Raw genomic sequence first — 17591 nt, 5'->3', positions numbered from 1 at the left:
AGACTGAGTTTTTTGTTGGGTGAGGATATCATGGGAAATGAAACAAAGGCATTGAGATAGAGATTGTCCATTATCTAATTGAATGGTGGAACAGGCTCAAAGGGCTGAATGACCTACTCGTGTTCCTATCCATCTATAAATCCATCAATATTTAATTCTGTTTATCTATCCATATATAACTGTCCGTCTGTAAATCTATCCATCTAGCAATCTTTAACCATGTTATCAATCCTCCATTAATTTATAAAACTAATTGCCAAATTTTTGGTCACTCCATTTTATCCCCCAATTTCTCCTTTTACCTCGTCTCCTAAAGGCATTAGATGGCTTACTGGGGTATGATTCTACCAATGGCAGTCCTCCACCAGTACCTCACACAAGTGGCTGTTGTTCATGAGTGAGCCTTGACAGTGAGTATTGGCAGATTATTCAACTGAGGGGCCACCAAAGCTGAGTCCAATCTAATCCTATTATCACCCATCATTTACAGACGTGCATTCCATCAGGAGTTGCTGGAAAGTGATCGGGGACATTGTAAATGCCCTTACTCCAACCTGGTTGATATCACCCAACTCAGCACAGACTGGAGATTGACTATAAACTTATCTATCTATGTTCAATTTCTCCTATCTACTCTCTTTGCATCTGTTTATCTGCCAGTTTACATCTTAATTCACTTATTAATCTATAAATCTATCTGGGAATCAATAAATCTAGCTTGTCCATCTATTCATCTCTCTCTTAAGATAAAATCACACCTTGTAATATTAGCAAATGAGCAATTAACGTATTTGGATGAAGAATTTTTGTCTGCTATTTTAAAGAAGGCATTAAAATGAATAGATCTGCTAACATTATGCGGCATGATTTCACTTCATCTATCTCATCTATTCAACTGTAAGGCAATCAATATACTAAAATCTCAATCTGTCAATCTTCAAATCTATCCATCTATAAATTTATCGCTGTGGAAATCTGTTTATCCACCTGTAACCTTGTCTATCTGTAAATCTATCCATCTTTCATCTACAACCCAGACCATTATCCCTCCAAGTATCTAGAAGTCTTTCCATGTGTAAACTTGTCTATTTGTCTGTCTGGTATACTTTACTTGTCATTCTATAAACCTGTCCCATGTCAATCTATAAAGCTTTCCACCTGTTAGTTTATTAGTCTGTCCATCTGTAAATCTATCAATGTGCAAGCCTATCCATCTGTAACTGTTTCCATCCATAAATCTGCCTGTCTATAGTTATGTCCATCTGTAAATGTTTCTTTGTACCTCTTAACATTCACCACATATACCTTCATGAAAATTGTATTGTTTAAACCAGCAGTTGTTTAAATCGATGAGAACAGATGGTTTAAAGGGGGTTAAAAGTAAGGTCATTATGATATGTATACAAAATACATGAGCATATTGAATGTAGAGCAGATTTGCAGTCACTATATTTATACTAATATGTGCTTTCTCTTTGTCTGTGAACTGAATATAACTGAGTCTGTTCTCCTTTTACAGGTAGTGGTCTGACAGCAACATCAGGGATTTATCAGGGAAACAATACAATCACCAGCACTACAGGCTTTAACAGTGCACAACAGGTATGATTCAAATCATTCAATTCTTTACCTACAGATCTTTTGAGATACTTGCAGGTAATGTCATAATGCCTCAGAGAATAACATTACTGTATCTACACTATCTGAGCTAGTATTTGAAAATATTAGGACCCATGAAACAATGTTACCTGCCCTTTGAGAAACTCACCAAGAATAGCATAATCTCTCAGAAAGGACTATATACCGAAAATTATTGCATTACTGAAAAATGGCTGGTGTGGAAAAAACAGTGCTCATATAGTTTTCTTGATGGTGCACCTCAGGATAATGCACCTCGTACCTCAGAATTAGAGAAATATCTTCTTTGTTGCAGGGCCATACTTCATGTTGCCTAATCACAGAGCAGTATTAATAACTATCACAGTCAATTCTGTTATGCATTTCTACTTCCTTCAGCTGTAGCAAATAGCACCCTAACAGTGGGAGAAAGCTTTTGTGTGCAACAACTTCCCCATCCAGCTAAAGAAAGGAGAATGACAATGAGTGGGAGAAGCCTCAGGTATTCACCATCTGCCCCAATCAGTCAATGGAACTATTGTTACAATAGCGCAGTAGCTATGTGTCATGTTTTGGGATTCTGTGGCCATTCTTTTTCTTGAATAGGATCCAGTGGAGCTGCGTCCATAGGCAGACAAGAGGTGATTTAAATGCAGAAAGGGCAGTTATTTTGAGGAGCACTCGTGCTCCTACTGGCCCTTCAAAGATAAGTTTTGTACTTACCTTTTGGGGCCTTCCTTTCTGCTCTGACTGCTTCTACTGAGCGGGGCATCTGCGGTGGATGTTCTACTCAGTAGGCCATTAAAATGGCTTTGGGGTCCTATTCAAGTGTTAAGAATCCGATTTTCATATATTTATGAGGCTCCCGCCTGACTCTGGCGGGTGCTTCAATTCGCCCAAGAAAACTGCGGCATTAAAATGGCCATGGGGCAGAAACAGAGCAGGAAAGGTAACATTTGGATTTTAACTCCTGCCCCACCTGGTTTCTGCCGGCCAGAGGGACTTGAAAGCCTCCCTTAGATCCCTGTGGCAGATCTAAATTTACGTCACTGTGGTATTGGGCTAGCAGCCCTGAGGTTGTGAATTCAGATCCCCCAGAGAATCACTGGTGATGTTTGTTTTTGATTAAGTTACATTTTTTTTCACAGTCTGATATATCGTTGCTTGTTTCTGTTTTCTAAGGAATATACTGCCTATCCAGGCTTCCCACAAGGGCAATATCCACAGTATTACAGTTCTCCATACAGCTCTCCATATGTAACAGCAAATAGCATTAGTCCATCAGCCATCTCTGGAATGACCTACCAGATCCCGGAGCCTCCGATTGCTATAACCAATCAAACAAGTGCAGAGTCAATGTCAGGTAAGGGCAGGGTATAAATTTTCAACCATTCCAGAAGCAAAGGTGCCTTTTGTTTTCTTATTGGCTCCTTTAATTTGAGCACTAGATACAGTCTTGAACTAAATCAGTTCAATTCAACAGCCCTACATCAGAGGCCAGCTGTTGTGGATCAACAAAGAGAGCAACAATAATCAAAAATTAAAGCTTAAAAGAAGTGCACACTAGAAGCAGAAACACAAATTTGTTCCTGCAAGGTATCACAATGGTATATATAAATCTCTGGGCAGGCAATTTCTGTATGATTTAAAACTATGTGGACGGAAAAAGTCTCAACTACCAGTGTCATCAGCAAAACGAGTGAGAGTACCAGAACACCCAATTCCCAAATCATGCACCACAAAACCTGTAATATTATATCATTAGAAGTAAAGCCTTTATATTTAGTCATCTGATTTAAAAGAGAAGGCAAACAGTAAAAGGGAATACGCAATAAACGGGAATATATTGAGAGGGGTAGAGGAAGTGAGAGACCTTGGAGTGCATGTGCACAGGTCCCTGAAGGTGCCAGTACAGGTAGGTAAGGTTGTGAAGGAGGCATATGGAATGCTCTCCGTTATTAGCCAAGGTATAGAATACAAAAGCAGGGATGTAATGATGGAACTATATAAAACGCTGGTAAGGCCACAGCTGAAGTATTGTGTGCAGTTCTGGTCACCACATTACAGGAAGGACATAAATGCTCTGGAGAGAGTGCAGAGAAGATTTACAAGAATTTTGCCAGGGCTTGAAAATTGCAGCTACAAGGAGAGATTGGATAGGCTGGGGTTGTTTTCCTTGGAGCAGAGGAGGCTGAGGGGAGACTTGATTGAGGGGTACAAAATTATGAGGGGCCTAGATAGAGTAGACAGGAAGTACCTGTTTCCCCAAGCGGAGAGTTCAAGAACTAGAGGACATAGATTTAAGCTGATTGGCGGAAGGGTTAGAGGGGACATGAGGAAAACATTTTTTACCCAGAGGGTGATGGGTGTATGGAATTCGCTGCCCGAATTGGTGGTAGAGGCAGGGACCCTCAACTCTTTTGAAAAGTATCTGGACCTGCACCTAAAGTGCTGTAAGCTGCAGGGCTACGGAACAGGTGCTGGAAGGTGGGATTAGAATGGGCACCTGGTTGTTCTTCGAGCTGACGCGGACACGATGGGCCGAATGGCCCCCTTCTGTGCTGTATCTTTTCTACGGTTCTATGGTTCTAAAAAAAATGGAAGTGCAATTTGGAAGTCCATTTCTCTTGCCTGCAGGCTAATCCTCCGAAATACTGTAACATGGGTTCTCAAATATTGCGGGTAAATGCACCATTCTCAGCTCCTGCAGGTAAATGCACCATTCTCAGCTCCTATAGGGAAATGCACCATTCTCAGTTCCTGCAGGTAAATGCACCATTCTCAGCTCCTATAGGGAAATGCACCATTCTCAGTTCCTGCAGGTAAATGCACCATTCTCAGTTCCTGCAGGTAAATGCACCATTCTCAGCTCCTATAGGGAAATGCACCAAACTCAGCTCCTGCAGGTAAATGCACCATTCTCAGCTCCTATAGGGAAATGCACCAAACTCAGCTCCTGCAGGTAAATGCACCATTCTCAGCTCCTGTAGAAAAATGCAACATTTGTAGCTCCTGCAGGTAAATGCACCATTCTCAGCTCCTGCAGGTAAATCCACCATTCTCAGCTCATATAGGTAAATATACAATTCTCAGTTCCTGCAGGTAAATGCACCATTCTCAGCTCATGTAGGGAAATGTAACATTCTCAGTTCTTACAGGTAAATGTACCATTCTCAGCTCTTGTAGGTAAATCCATCATTCTCAGTTCCTGCAGGTAAATCCACCATTCTCAGCGCCAGCAGGTAAATGCACCTTTCACAGCTCCTGTAGGTAAATGCACCATTCTCAGGCCCTGCAGGTAAATGCACCTTTCTCATCACTTGTAGATAAATACACTATTTTCAGCTCTTGTAGGTAAATGCATAATTCTCCACTCCTGCAGGTAAATGCATAATTTCTACCTCCTATAGGTAAGTGCACCATTCACAGCTCCTGTACATAGGAACATAGGAACAGGAGTAGGCCATTCAGCCCCTCGTGCCTGCTCCGCCATTTGATAAGATCATGGCTGATCTGTGATCTAACTCCATATGCCTGCCTTTGGCCCATATCCCTTAATACCTTTGGTTGCCAAAAAGCTATCTATCTCAGATTTAAATTTAGCAATTGAGCTAGTATCAATTGCCGTTTGCGGAAGAGAGTTCCAAACTTCTATCACCCTTTGTGTGTAGAAATGTTTTCTAATCTCGCTCCTGAAAGGTCTGGCTCTAATTTTTAGACTGTGCCCCCTACTCCTAAAATCCCCAACCAGCGGAAATAGTTTCTCTCTATCCACCCTATCCGTTCCCCTTAATATCTTATAAACTTCGATCAGATCACCCCTTAACCTTCGAAACTCTAGAGAATACAACCCCAATTTGTGTAATCTCTCCTCGTAACTTAACCCTTGAAGTCCGGGTATCATTCTAGTAAACCTATGCTGCACTCCCTCCATAGCCAATATGTCCTTCCGAAGGTGCAGTGCCCAGAACTGCTCACAGTACTCCAGGTGCGGTCTAACCAGGGTTTTGTATAGCAGCAGCATAACTTCTGCCCTTTTGTACTCTCATCCTCTAGATATAAAGGCCAGCATTCCATTAGCCTTCTTGATTATTTTCTGCACCTGTTCTTGACACTTCAATGATCTACGTACCTGAAACCCTAAGTCCCTTTGGACATCCACTGTTTTTAACTTTTTACCATTTAGAAAGTACGCTGTTCTATCCTTTTTTGATCCAAAGTGGATGACCTCACATTTGTCGACATTGAATTCCATTTGCCACAGTTTTGCCCATTCACCTAATCTATCAATATCGCTTTGTAATTTTATGTTTTCATCTCCACTGCTTACAATGCCACCAATCTTTGTGTCATCGGCAAACTTAGATATGAGACTTTCTATGCCTTCATCTAAGTCGTTAATAAATATTGTGAATAATTGAGGCCCCAAGACAGATCCCTGTGGGACTCCACTAGTCACGTCCTGCCAATGTGAGTACCTACCCATTATCCCTACTCTCTGTCACCTTTCGCTCAGCCAATTTCCTAACCAAGTCCGTACTTTTTCCTCAATTCTATGGGCTTCTATCTTAGCTAACAGTCTCTTATGTGGGACCTTATTAAATGCCTTCTGGAAGTCCATATAAATAACATCCATTGACATTCCCCTGTCCACTACTTTAGTCACCTCTTCAAAAAATTCAATCAGGTTTGTCAGGCACAACCTACCTTTCACAAATCAATGCTGGCTCTCTCTGATTAACTGAAAATTCTTGCGGTGTTCAGTCACCCTATCCTTAATTATAGACTCCAGCATTTTCCCCACAACAGATGTTAGGCTAACTGGTCTATAATTCCCTGGTTTCCCTCTCTCTCCTTTCTTAAAAAGTGGAGAGACATGTGCAATTTTCCAATCTAGAGGGACAGTTCCTGAATCTAGAGAACTTTGAAAGATTATAGTTAGGGCATCTGCAATGTGCTCACCTACTTCCTTTAAAACCCTGGGATGGAAACCATCTGGTCCTGGGGATTTGTCATTCTTTAGTGCTATTATTTTCTTCATTACTGTTGCTTTACTTATGTTAATTTTATTGAGTCCCTGTCCCCGATTCAATATTAGTTTTCTTGGGATTTCCGGCATGCTATCTTTTTCTATTGTAAATACTTTCGCAAAGTAATCGTTCAACATGTCCGCCATTTCCCCATTGTCAATGACAATATCTCCACTTTCAGTTTTTAAGGGGCCAACACTGCTCCTGACCACCCTCTTTTTCCTAATATAACTATAAAAGTTCTTCGTATTGGTTTTGTAGGTAAATACAACACTCTCAGATCCTGCAGGTAAATGCATCATTCTCAGTGTCTGCATTTAATGCACCATTCTCAGCTCCTGTAGGTAAATGCACCATTCTCAGCTCCTGTAGGTAAATGCACCGTTCTCATCACTTGTAGGTAATTGCACCATTCTCAGCGTCTGCATTTAATGCACCATTCTCAGCTCCTGTAGATAAATGCACCGTTCTCATCACTTGTAGGTAAATGCACCATTCTCAGCGTCTGCATTTAATGCACCATTCTCAGCTCCTGTAGATAAATGCACCGTTCTCATCACTTGTAGGTAATTGCACCATTCTCAGCGTCTGCATTTAATGCACCATTCTCAGCTCCTGTAGATAAATGCACCGTTCTCATCACTTGTAGGTAAATGCACCATTCTCATCACTTGTAGGTAAATGCACCATTCTAAGCTCCTGCAGGTAAATGCACGATTGTCGACTCTTGTAGGTAAATGCACCATTCACAGCTCCTGTAGGTAACTATACCATTCTCAGCTCCTGCAGGTAAATCTGACCATTCCCCATTCACTCAAGGTAATGTGACACTCCAAATTCCACCAGGATTACTATGCCATTCTCAGCAAGGATACGAGTGGGTCAAGAAAAGTGGCAGCTGAAATGATATCTGAAAACTATAAAGTAATACCAAAGCTCAGATATGTGTTACCTGCAGGAAAGTGGAAAACAAATATTGAGAGTACAACTAATATTTGATCTTTAGCTTTATTTTTAATTGTGAATATATTTTGGTGCCATATTGAATTATATTTATCCAATAAAAATGCTATAATCTATTTTGCAAAAATGATTACAAATGATGAGCTTTAATAAACTGTAACTTCACAAAGGATTATTAGATCTGGGTGATTCTAAAGTACTGAAATATTATCGGTCTGAGAAATAGGAGTAGAACAGAATATATCATTGTTCATGAACTTAAATAGTTGCTTTGGGGTGACTAGTTTAATGTGGAAATCTGGTACACATCAGAGTCTGTCTTGAATAGAATTCTTTATAAATTTCCTTCTTAGCAAATGCATATGGTGTAAAATGTAGAAATGTGAGAAGGAAGCCCGTGGTGTACAGGAGAATATTTGGCTTTACCAACTTGCAAAGATCCTTGTGGCACATCAGCATGATTATGATTGACTGAAAATTTTCTTCAGATACTTTGAAATGCATGTTGTAAATGGGATAGATTCAGTGATGTCTGGAGGATGTTGCAGTCACACCTGGAACCACTTCTAGTAGTTTATCGCCTGTCAATCATCGCCACATTACGGTGTGACAACACAATCAGTGTGGAAAGTGATTATACCCAATGTGGTGGGATGAACAGCACTGGTGTGAAAAGTGACCATCCCCATTAACAGAATCAGTATGGAAAATGATTACAACCGGTGAGGTGAAGGAAAATCACAGAGCCCCTGTGATTTTCTACAACCAATAGGTAAAGAAGTATCATCCCTATCTCTTCAGCAAGCAGAGTGCAAGTCACATGATTTTACCCTGTGTGGCTATTAGCAAATGCAAAGTAGGTTCCACAGCTCTTTACAATATATATTCGTCATGCGTTTTTACAGTGCATAATGTCAATAGTGGTAGAGTGGTGTCAACACATCTTTAGACTGTTAGTATATCAGTTTTGTTTTCATATTTTTGAATCTGACTAACTCAGATATACAAAATGTAAACACTGTGAAACTTTGAAGAGTCTCTGTTGGTTTTCAATTTGTGCTGAACAGTTTGTATCTGCTTCCTTCAGGAGATTACAATACTGTCAATCGCCCCAGAACTCCTGTAAAAGATTTGGATTCAGATCGACAGCGGAGAAGTTCAGATGGAAAGTTACGTGGAAGATCAAAAAGGAACAATGATCCTTCCCCTCCACTGGACACTGACATTGAGGTACTGGCTAATAATCAGATTTATTATTTTCCACAGTGTTACCCAGTTACAATGTTAGTTATAATCTTACAACTAGTTACAGTTGCATTTTTAGCATTACAGTATAACAACTACAACATTACAGAGTTAGTATTACAGCATTATGGAATGACAGAAGTGAGGTTATAGTGTTGACAGAGTTAACAGTGCAATATCACACAGTGCAACAAAGCTAGAATTATGAAGTGTTGGAGAGTTACAATGAGACAGAGTTAGCAATTCAGCTACAATATTACACCATTGTAGAGTTATGGGCCCAAGCCTTCCACCCATCCCTCCCCTTGATTGGGGGGCATCTCCGTGGGGTGGGACTTCCACCTGCCTCCCAGAGATGTCCTGCTGTCACCGGCCGTATTCCTAACCCTAAGATCATTAATATGTGGCGGGTGGGCTCCCTGGCCTCCATTGGCAAGTTGTGCAACAGGCATTGCGGCCCTGGCACAATAGGAAAAAGAGGTGGCTGACAAGCTTAAGAATGTTTAATTTTACTGATGGGGCCCGTGCGCTATTGCACTCTGTAAGGTCTTGCACCAGCCCATCTTCAGTTTGTGCCACAGGGCCCCCTCTACCAAGCTCTCAATGCTGGATGCCTGGGACTAACAGATGGCCCTGGATTCCAGTGTTCGAAAATGGTGGAGGCTGTGTTTCCCTCATTTGCACGTATTTACCATTCACTGCCCACGTACGGGTAGTTTGTGCTGATGGGCCTGGCCACCAGGCAATGGTGGGGACAAAGCAGCATGAGTTGCTATCTGCTTTGGGCCAGCCAGATCAAATGAAGAATCGGTGAGGGGGAAGAGGAAAGCCCAGGCCATGGTGCTAGAATTACAGTTACATTCATAGTAACAAGGTTGCAATGCTAGCATTAGAATATTGTGATTACATTACAGAGTTGCAGCATTACAGAGTTGTCAGTCAAATATTACAGTACAGCTTTCGATTTTTCTCTGTATTTACCAAGCATTTAATGGGCCAAGTAATCTCTGTAAAAGCCCATGCCAAAAGCGAATTTGTCTAAACAAGTTTGCTTTCCTAATTCTTTTCCAATCTATATGAGGTAGCTGCTACCATTGTGGGGCCAGTATCAAATTTAAAGCCAATATTTATCCAAGTCATTAACTTAATATTTACACAGAAAAAATAAAACTTGTAACTTAAGAAAATACAAAAATATTTTATTGTTCTTGTGTAGCCCTTGTTTGTCTAAGGACTTCCAATTGAAAAAAAATACCTAATACAGTTTTAAACTTTGGAAAGCTGGTATAGCCAATCCTGTTCTACACATTGCTAGGATGGCAATTTTTTTCTATACGTGCCTCTGACTTGGTCAGCACCGAGAGAGCAGTCATGTTCTACATTTGTACTATTTTTTCAAGGTGCTTTGTTTCTAATTGGATTGAATATAAAGACCTGCATAATTTGAAAAAAACATCCAGTGAAATAGTGGTCCTTATTTTTATGTATAGTGCACACATTGGTGTGGAGAGGCCTGAATCAGTTTTTAAAAGAGATCAATTTGACTTAAATTTGTATCTGTGACATGACATGAGGTGCCCCTTTAATGTGCCCTGTGAGATGTCCCTTTAAAGTGCCCCAATGCCATGCCCTTTTAAGTTGCCTCCATGATGCACTCTTTAATAAATCATAAAAATTTATGACACAGAAGGAGGCCATTCGGCCCATCATGTCTTTGCCGGCTGAAAAAGAGCCTAATCCCACTTTCCAGCTCTTGGTCCATAGCCTTGTAGGTTGCAGCACTTCAAGTGCACATCCAAGCACCTTTTAAATGCAATGAGGGTTTCTGCCTCTACCACCCTTCCAGGCAGTGAGTTCCAGACCCCTACCACCCTCTGGGTGAAAAAAAGTGTCCTCAGCTCCCCTCCAATCCTTCTACCAATTACTTTAAATCCACACCCCTGGTTATTGACCCCTCTGCTAAGAGAAATAGGTCCTTCCTATCCACTCTATCTAGGCCCCTCATAATTTTATACACCTCAATTTAATCTCTCCTCAGACTCCTCTGCCGCAAAGAAAACAACACCAGCCTATCCAATCTTTCCTCATAGCTAAAATTCTCCAGTCCTGGCAATATCCTCGTAAATCTCCTCTGTATCTTCTCTAGTGCAATCACATCTTTCCTGTAATGTGGTGACCAGAACTGGACACAGTACTCCAGCTGTGGCCTAACTAGTGTTTTATACGTTTCTAGCATAACCTCACTGCTCTTATATTCTATGCCTCATCTAATAAAGTAAAGTATCCTATATGCCTTCTTAACCACCTTATCTACCTGTCCTGCTACCTTCAGGGATCTGTGGACATGTACTCCAAGGTTCCTCTGTTCCTCTATACCTCTCAATATCCTCCCATTTATTGTGTATTCCCTTCCCTCATTTGCCCTCCCCAAATGCATTACCTCACACTTCAATGGATTGAATAACAATTGGCACTTTTCTGCCCACCTGACCAGTCCATTGATATCTTCCTGCAGTCTACAGCTTTCCTCCTCACTATCAACGACACGGCCAATTTTTGAATCATCTGCAAACTTCTTAATCATGTCCCCTACCTTTAAGTCTAAATCATTGCTATATACCACAAAAAGCAATGGACCTAGTACTGAGCCCTGCAGAACACCACTGGAAACAGCCTTCCAGTCATAAAAACATCCGTTGACCATTGCCCTTTGCTTCCTGCCACTGAGCCAATTCTGGATCCAACTTACCACTTTCCCTTGGATCCCATGGGCTTTTACTTTTCTGACCAGTCTGCCATTTGGGACCTTGTCAAAAGCCTTGCTAAAATCCATAAAATTAAATATTAAAGGGATATGCCACAAGAGTGTAATAAAGAGCAATGTCATGAAGCTACTTACACTAAGAACATGTCACATAGACAGTTTCTCATGTGAACAAAAGGGTATGTGATGGGCACACTAACTACATCAAACGCACTACCCTCACGACCCTCCTTGTTACCTCCTCAAAAAATTCAATCAAGTTAGTCAGACATGACCTTCCCTTAACAAATCCATGCTGACTGTGCTTGATATCCCCCCCTGTGCCAGGCCCCTTTAAGTATCTCCCTTTAATTCGCTATGATATGTCCCTTTAATGTGACATTGTGACATATTTTTCAGTGTGCCCATCACACACCTTTTTGTCCACGAGATACCATCTATGTGTCATGTTCTTTAGTGTAAGTAGCTTCATGACTTTGCTCTTTATTACACTATTGTGACATATCCCTTTAATACTTAATTTTATGGATTTTTCCAAGAAAAGTACAATTAGAAACCACACAATTTCCAGTAAAATAACTGATCAGTGAGTTTGTCACCAAATTTTTGTTTCATCATCTGGATGAAATCCACTGTGTGCGATTTTATGGAGCGTTCTATTAGGCTTTAAAAGTAAACCTGAAAAGAAATCATCAGGTTTATTTCTTAAAGATGAAAGTAGCCTCCGTTCAGTTCCTTCATTGTGACCTCATTTTGAAATTCACCCAATGATTTTCATAGTTTTTATTTTTTACTCAAACGCAAGCTGACAAAGCAACATAAAGAAGAGTCTCATTGATATAAATACTAGTTTTTTATAACATTCTTGTTATAGCTTAATCCTTTTCTTATACATTTTCATGCCAGATTCTGATTCAGCCACCAAGTGAGTGATGGATAGCCAGCCCTGCTCTGCACCTGTCTCTTTTTCACTCAGTACTGAGTATCTGCTCAACTCAGGTAGCACTCTCACCTCTGAGTTAGAAAGCTGTGGGTTCAAGCACCATTACAGGACTTGAGCAGATAATCTAGGCTAACATTCTCATGCAGTATTGAGAGAGTGCTGCTTTGTTGGAGGTGCTGTTCTTTGGATGAAGCATTAAACCCGCCTGCCTGTTCAGAGCGGCATTAAAGATCCCATGGGGATAATTTTGACTTCGGATGAAAGTGTAAAACGGACGATATTGATTCACCCGCCTATTATACATCTCTCCCGGTTTTCATTTCCATTGAAGTCAATGGTATAAAAATCAGGGGAGATGTATAACAGGCGGCAGAATCGATATTGCCCATTTTACAGTATCGCATAAGTCAAAATTACCCAATATGGCACTATTTCAAAGAAGAACAGACAGTTCTCCCAGTGTCCTGGCCAACATTCTTCCCTTAACACCACCAATAATGAAGTAACTGGTTATCCATCTCAGTGTTGTTTTGGGATCCTGCTGTGCACAAAATGGCCACTCTCTTGGCCTATGTAACAACAGTGACTGCACTTTAAAGTAATTTTTCGTATGTGAAACATTTTTGACCATTTCCGAGATGTAATAAGGTGCTATATAAATGAAAATATTTCTTTTAATGAGATAGCCAGTCCTGCTCTACACATTGCTAACTAAGTTAGAACTGGGAAAACCAGTCCTGCTCTACACATTGCTAACTAAGTTAGTACTGGAATAGCCAGTCCTGCTCTGCACATTGCTAACTAAGTTAGTACTGGGATATGCTCTTCTGCTCTACACATTGCTAACTAAGTCAGTACAGGGATAGGCGGTCTGCTCTACACATTGCTAACTAAGTTAGTACTGGGATAGGCGGTCCTGCTTTACACAATGCTAACTAAGTTAGTACTGGGATAGCTAGTCCTGCTTTACACATTGCTAACTAAGTTAGTACTGTGAAAACCAGTCCTGCTCTACACATTGCTAACTAAGTTAGTACTGATGTGGAGATGCCGGTGATGGACTGGGGTTGACAATTGTAAACAATTTTACAACACCAAGTTATAGTCCAACAATTTTATTTGAAATTGTTGGACTATAACTCCGAAAGCTTGTGAATTTCAAATAAAATTGTTGGACTATAAGTTAGTACTGGGATAGCCAGTCCTGCTTTACACATTGCTAACTGGGATAGATGGTCCTGTTATGTGTATAACCTTGACTTGAACAAATCAGGAATTGGTGGTCCTGTTATACCTAAAACTGACCTATAAACTGTTTTGTCCATTTTGCCCCATTAGATATTTCACAATTCCACTGTATTTCTCTGTCATGGCTTATTTCCACGGGCAATGTTTCACAGTAAATGAAATAAGTCAAATTCTGTTTTTATTACCTGGGATTCTGTGATTTTTACTGGTGTTTTGGGGATCGAATTCCATGATTCTGTCTGTTTACAATTAGGGCTACTGGTTCATGGTGACTGAATGAGTCAAATTCCGTTTTTATTACATGAGATTATAGGATTTTCCAAGATTTTACCAGTGTTTTGGGAATATTATTGTGAGATTCCATCCATTTTTCCATGAAAACTGAAAATCAGTGGTTTTGTTTATTTAACACACGAACAGCCGCAAAACATTTACTGTGGCGTACATTTATAATAATATCTTAGAAATTATTTCCCTGAAATATTCGTCCATCCTATTCACAGATTCATCAGATATTGATCCCTGTTCTAAATCAGCTTCCCCTCTTAGTCACTAAACAGGCTGCCAATGCTGATGTGATTTGTGAATGAGCGTCACCTAATGAAGCCACCAGCTCCAGCTGATTGACCACATTCATGCCAGATTTTGATTCAGCATCCAACCTATGAAATATGCATGAACTCCATTCATAGAATAATAATATTGCAGATTAGTATGAGTTAGTGCCAGAGTTAACCACTTCTTTGGTTCTTTTCTTCACAGCGGGTTTTTGTGTGGGATTTGGATGAAACCATCATTGTTTTCCATTCATTACTCACGGGAACGTATGCCACCCGATATGGAAAGGTAGGACCTTTACTCTAAACCCCTATTCCTCAGAGGATAAAGAATGCTGTGTGTGTATTTATTTACAAAATGAAAGGTATGGGCCCCCTTTTATGTGGTACACAGAGGCTCTAATTAACCCCTTGAGGACCGGGGTAACATAAAGTCAGTCGACCAAGGAAATGCCTTTTTGTTTATGGAGAAACCACTACAAATTAAGATTTTGTTGTTCCGTACATTTAACTTATTTCACTGTATAAAATTGAATCTTAGGAATTTAGAGGGAACAGTTTTTACAAGTGATCATAATAATAAAAAATGTAGTGCATCCAGCATTATGGGCCTTCATTCACCAGATGTATCAAAAATAGAAAAATCAGGTGCTTAAAGAATTCCTTTTAAAATTGCATTAAAATTCTACCATGGGTTCTTGTGTTTTCAGCCAGCTTGCTGTAAAGTTTTTATGTTCATCTAGGAAATATGGAAAAGTAAGTTTGTTGAGCAGAGCACAGGCCTGCGTTATGTAAGTATATGCTTCATATTGTCCATACATCAAGGTGCAGTCCTGAAGCATAAGAGAGAGTCACTGAGAATTAATTACTTATGTAAGTGTCCCCTTCAGTACCGATTGCAAACAAATGCTCAGTGACTGCAGTATTGCTCGAGCACTCCAGCCACATTATGGGGAAGTCCTATAATTAGAATAATATTTGGGGTCTTGATAAGCCTCGCGCACAGTTGATGCACAAACTCTTATCGTGCGAGGTGCTTCTTGCCCACATTCCCTTGCACTAATGGCAAGGGGGAGAATAGGTCTCAGTCCTCCAACCTGATAATATGGAGCCCTGGAGCCTAAAGTTTCACAGCTACTGTACTTCAGGCACCACTAATTGCATTATCAACCCCCATGTGTCTCTCTGAATGAAGTAGAGTCAGAGGGCGAGAAATTGAGCCATGTAGCGCCCGTTGTTCAGCCCGAATAGCTGCCAGTATGTGACCTGTGAGTGGTGGTTGTGTGGCCTGCAAGTGTGGTACTATGTGCAGGTGAGATGCAGCATGCCGAGTGCAGCATTGCGTATGGATGGACAGTGTCTGTTGGTAGGTGGGTGATCATAGAATCATTGAAAGTATGGCACAGAAGGGGGCCATTTGGACCATCTTATCCATGCTGGCTGGTAAAGAGCTATTCAGTTTAATCCCACTTTCCAGCACTTAGTCCATAGCCCTGCAAGTTACGGCACTTCAAATGCACACCCAGGTACTTTTTAAATGAGTTGAGGGTTTCTGCCTCCAGCACTCTTTCAGGCAGTGAGTTCCAGACACCCACCACCCTCTGGGTGAAAATATTTCTCCTCAGCTCCCATCTAATCCTTTTACCAATTACTTTAAATCTATGCCCCCTGGTCACTGACCCCTCTGCTAAGGGAAATAGGTCCTCCCTATCCACTCTATCTAGTCCCGTCCTAATTTTATTTACCTCAATTAAATCTCCCCTCAGCCTCCTTTGTTCCAAAGAAAACATCCCTAGCCTATCCATCTTTTCTCATAGCTAAAATTCTCCAGCCCTGGCAACATCCTTGTAAATCTCCTCTGTACCCTCTCTAGTGCAATCACATCTTTCCAGTAATGTGGTGACCAGAACTGTACGCAGTACTCAAGCTGTGGCCGAACCAATGTTTTATACAGTGCTAGCATAATCTCCGGTGTTGGGGGATGTGATGCTTGGACCAGTGGTGCAGATGGTAGGATGTGCCACTTGACACTTGCATTCACTCACCTTGACCACTCGTGTCAAATCATTGAACTTCTTTCGGCACTGCACCCACGTGCGTGATGCAATGCTCGTGGCATTGACTTCCTGGGCCACAGCCTCCCAACGCCTGCGGAGCTGGAGTCTGGAGGATCTCCTGCCACCCCATGGGTACACGTTGGCCCTCCTTTCGTCCACCCCCTCCACCAGGGCCTCCAGTGCATCATCAGAGAAGCGTGACGCACGCTCTCGCACTGGTCCTGCCATTCTTCTGGCCATCTTTCCCTCCTTCGAGTGGACTGTGCATGTCCTATTTAAAATGTGCACCTGCACCTTTAAGAGGCGCAGGCTGCCAATGATGTGCCCCATTTCGGGCTTTCTCATTTTCTGTGCAGCCAGCGCTACCCACGCTGCTGAGAGGCTGCATGGAGATATCATGGTAAGTAGCAGGCAGCTCGAAATTCACATGCTGTCTGCGTAGGGGCCATTAGGTGCGGGTTAATAGCAGATCGTGCTACCCATGCCTGATAATAGGCCTTATCGAATTTTGCCCCAGAGTTCCTTACAGGAGCTGGGGAGGGAGGGGAGAAAGAAAATATAAAATAAATCTTTTCTTTAGGAGTGGGGAAGAAAGAAAATAAATGAGAGAAAATGAAAGACAAAAGGACAAATGATAGAGAAAAGAGGAAAGAAGGAAGAACTTACATTTATATAGTGCCTTTTAAATCCTCAAGACTTCTCAAAGCACTTCACAGCCAAGGAAGTACTTTTGAAATGTAGTTGCTGTCCTTACACAGGCAAACGTGACAGCCAATTTGTGCACAGCAAGCTCTCGCAAACAACAGTGATCAGGAAATTTTTTTTTTAGTGATTGAGGGACAAATGTCAGGAAGCCAGGATAACTCCTCTGCTCTCCTTCGAATAATGCCTTGGGATCTTTTAGATCCATCAGAGCAGACAGACGGGGCCTGGGTCTACCATCTTATCCAAAAGACAGCACCTTAAACAGTGCAACACTCTCAGTACGGCACTAAAGCGTCGGCCTAGATTATGTGCTCAAGTCTCTGAAGTGGAATCATAGAATCGTACCGGGCTTGAAAAAGGGATCGCCAAAGAGAAAAAGGCCAAAAAAAAAGTTTGACAGGTTAGAAATTTGCCAACAGTGACACTCAACATACACTACCTAACTCAACATTCATTTCAGTT

The 17591-nt window shown here is 41.2% G+C and overlaps 1 protein-coding gene and 1 long non-coding RNA gene across 5 annotated transcripts in view; one reads left to right on the top strand and one right to left on the bottom strand.

The window, feature by feature from the left end:
* Positions 1 to 17591, top strand: part of LOC137335168 (eyes absent homolog 1-like) — a 213686-nt gene that overhangs the window by 141642 nt on the left and 54453 nt on the right. For all 4 annotated transcript variants that reach the window (XM_068000348.1, XM_068000346.1, XM_068000344.1 and 1 more), the window contains exons 7-10: positions 1520 to 1602; positions 2800 to 2980; positions 8698 to 8840; positions 14573 to 14656. In XM_068000348.1, coding sequence (XP_067856449.1) covers positions 1520 to 1602; positions 2800 to 2980; positions 8698 to 8840; positions 14573 to 14656 — 491 coding nt within the window. The remainder of the gene's footprint in view (positions 1 to 1519; positions 1603 to 2799; positions 2981 to 8697; positions 8841 to 14572; positions 14657 to 17591) is intronic.
* Positions 1 to 17591, bottom strand: part of LOC137335169 (uncharacterized) — a 202937-nt gene that overhangs the window by 149928 nt on the left and 35418 nt on the right. The window lies entirely within an intron of this gene.

The sequence above is a fragment of the Heptranchias perlo genome, chromosome 19 (assembly GCF_035084215.1).
Source record: "Heptranchias perlo isolate sHepPer1 chromosome 19, sHepPer1.hap1, whole genome shotgun sequence".
In the NCBI taxonomy this organism is placed as follows: Eukaryota; Metazoa; Chordata; class Chondrichthyes; order Hexanchiformes; family Hexanchidae; genus Heptranchias; species Heptranchias perlo.
The sequence above is the reverse complement of the archived record's forward strand: the minus strand, read 5'-3'. Positions and strand labels throughout refer to the sequence as shown.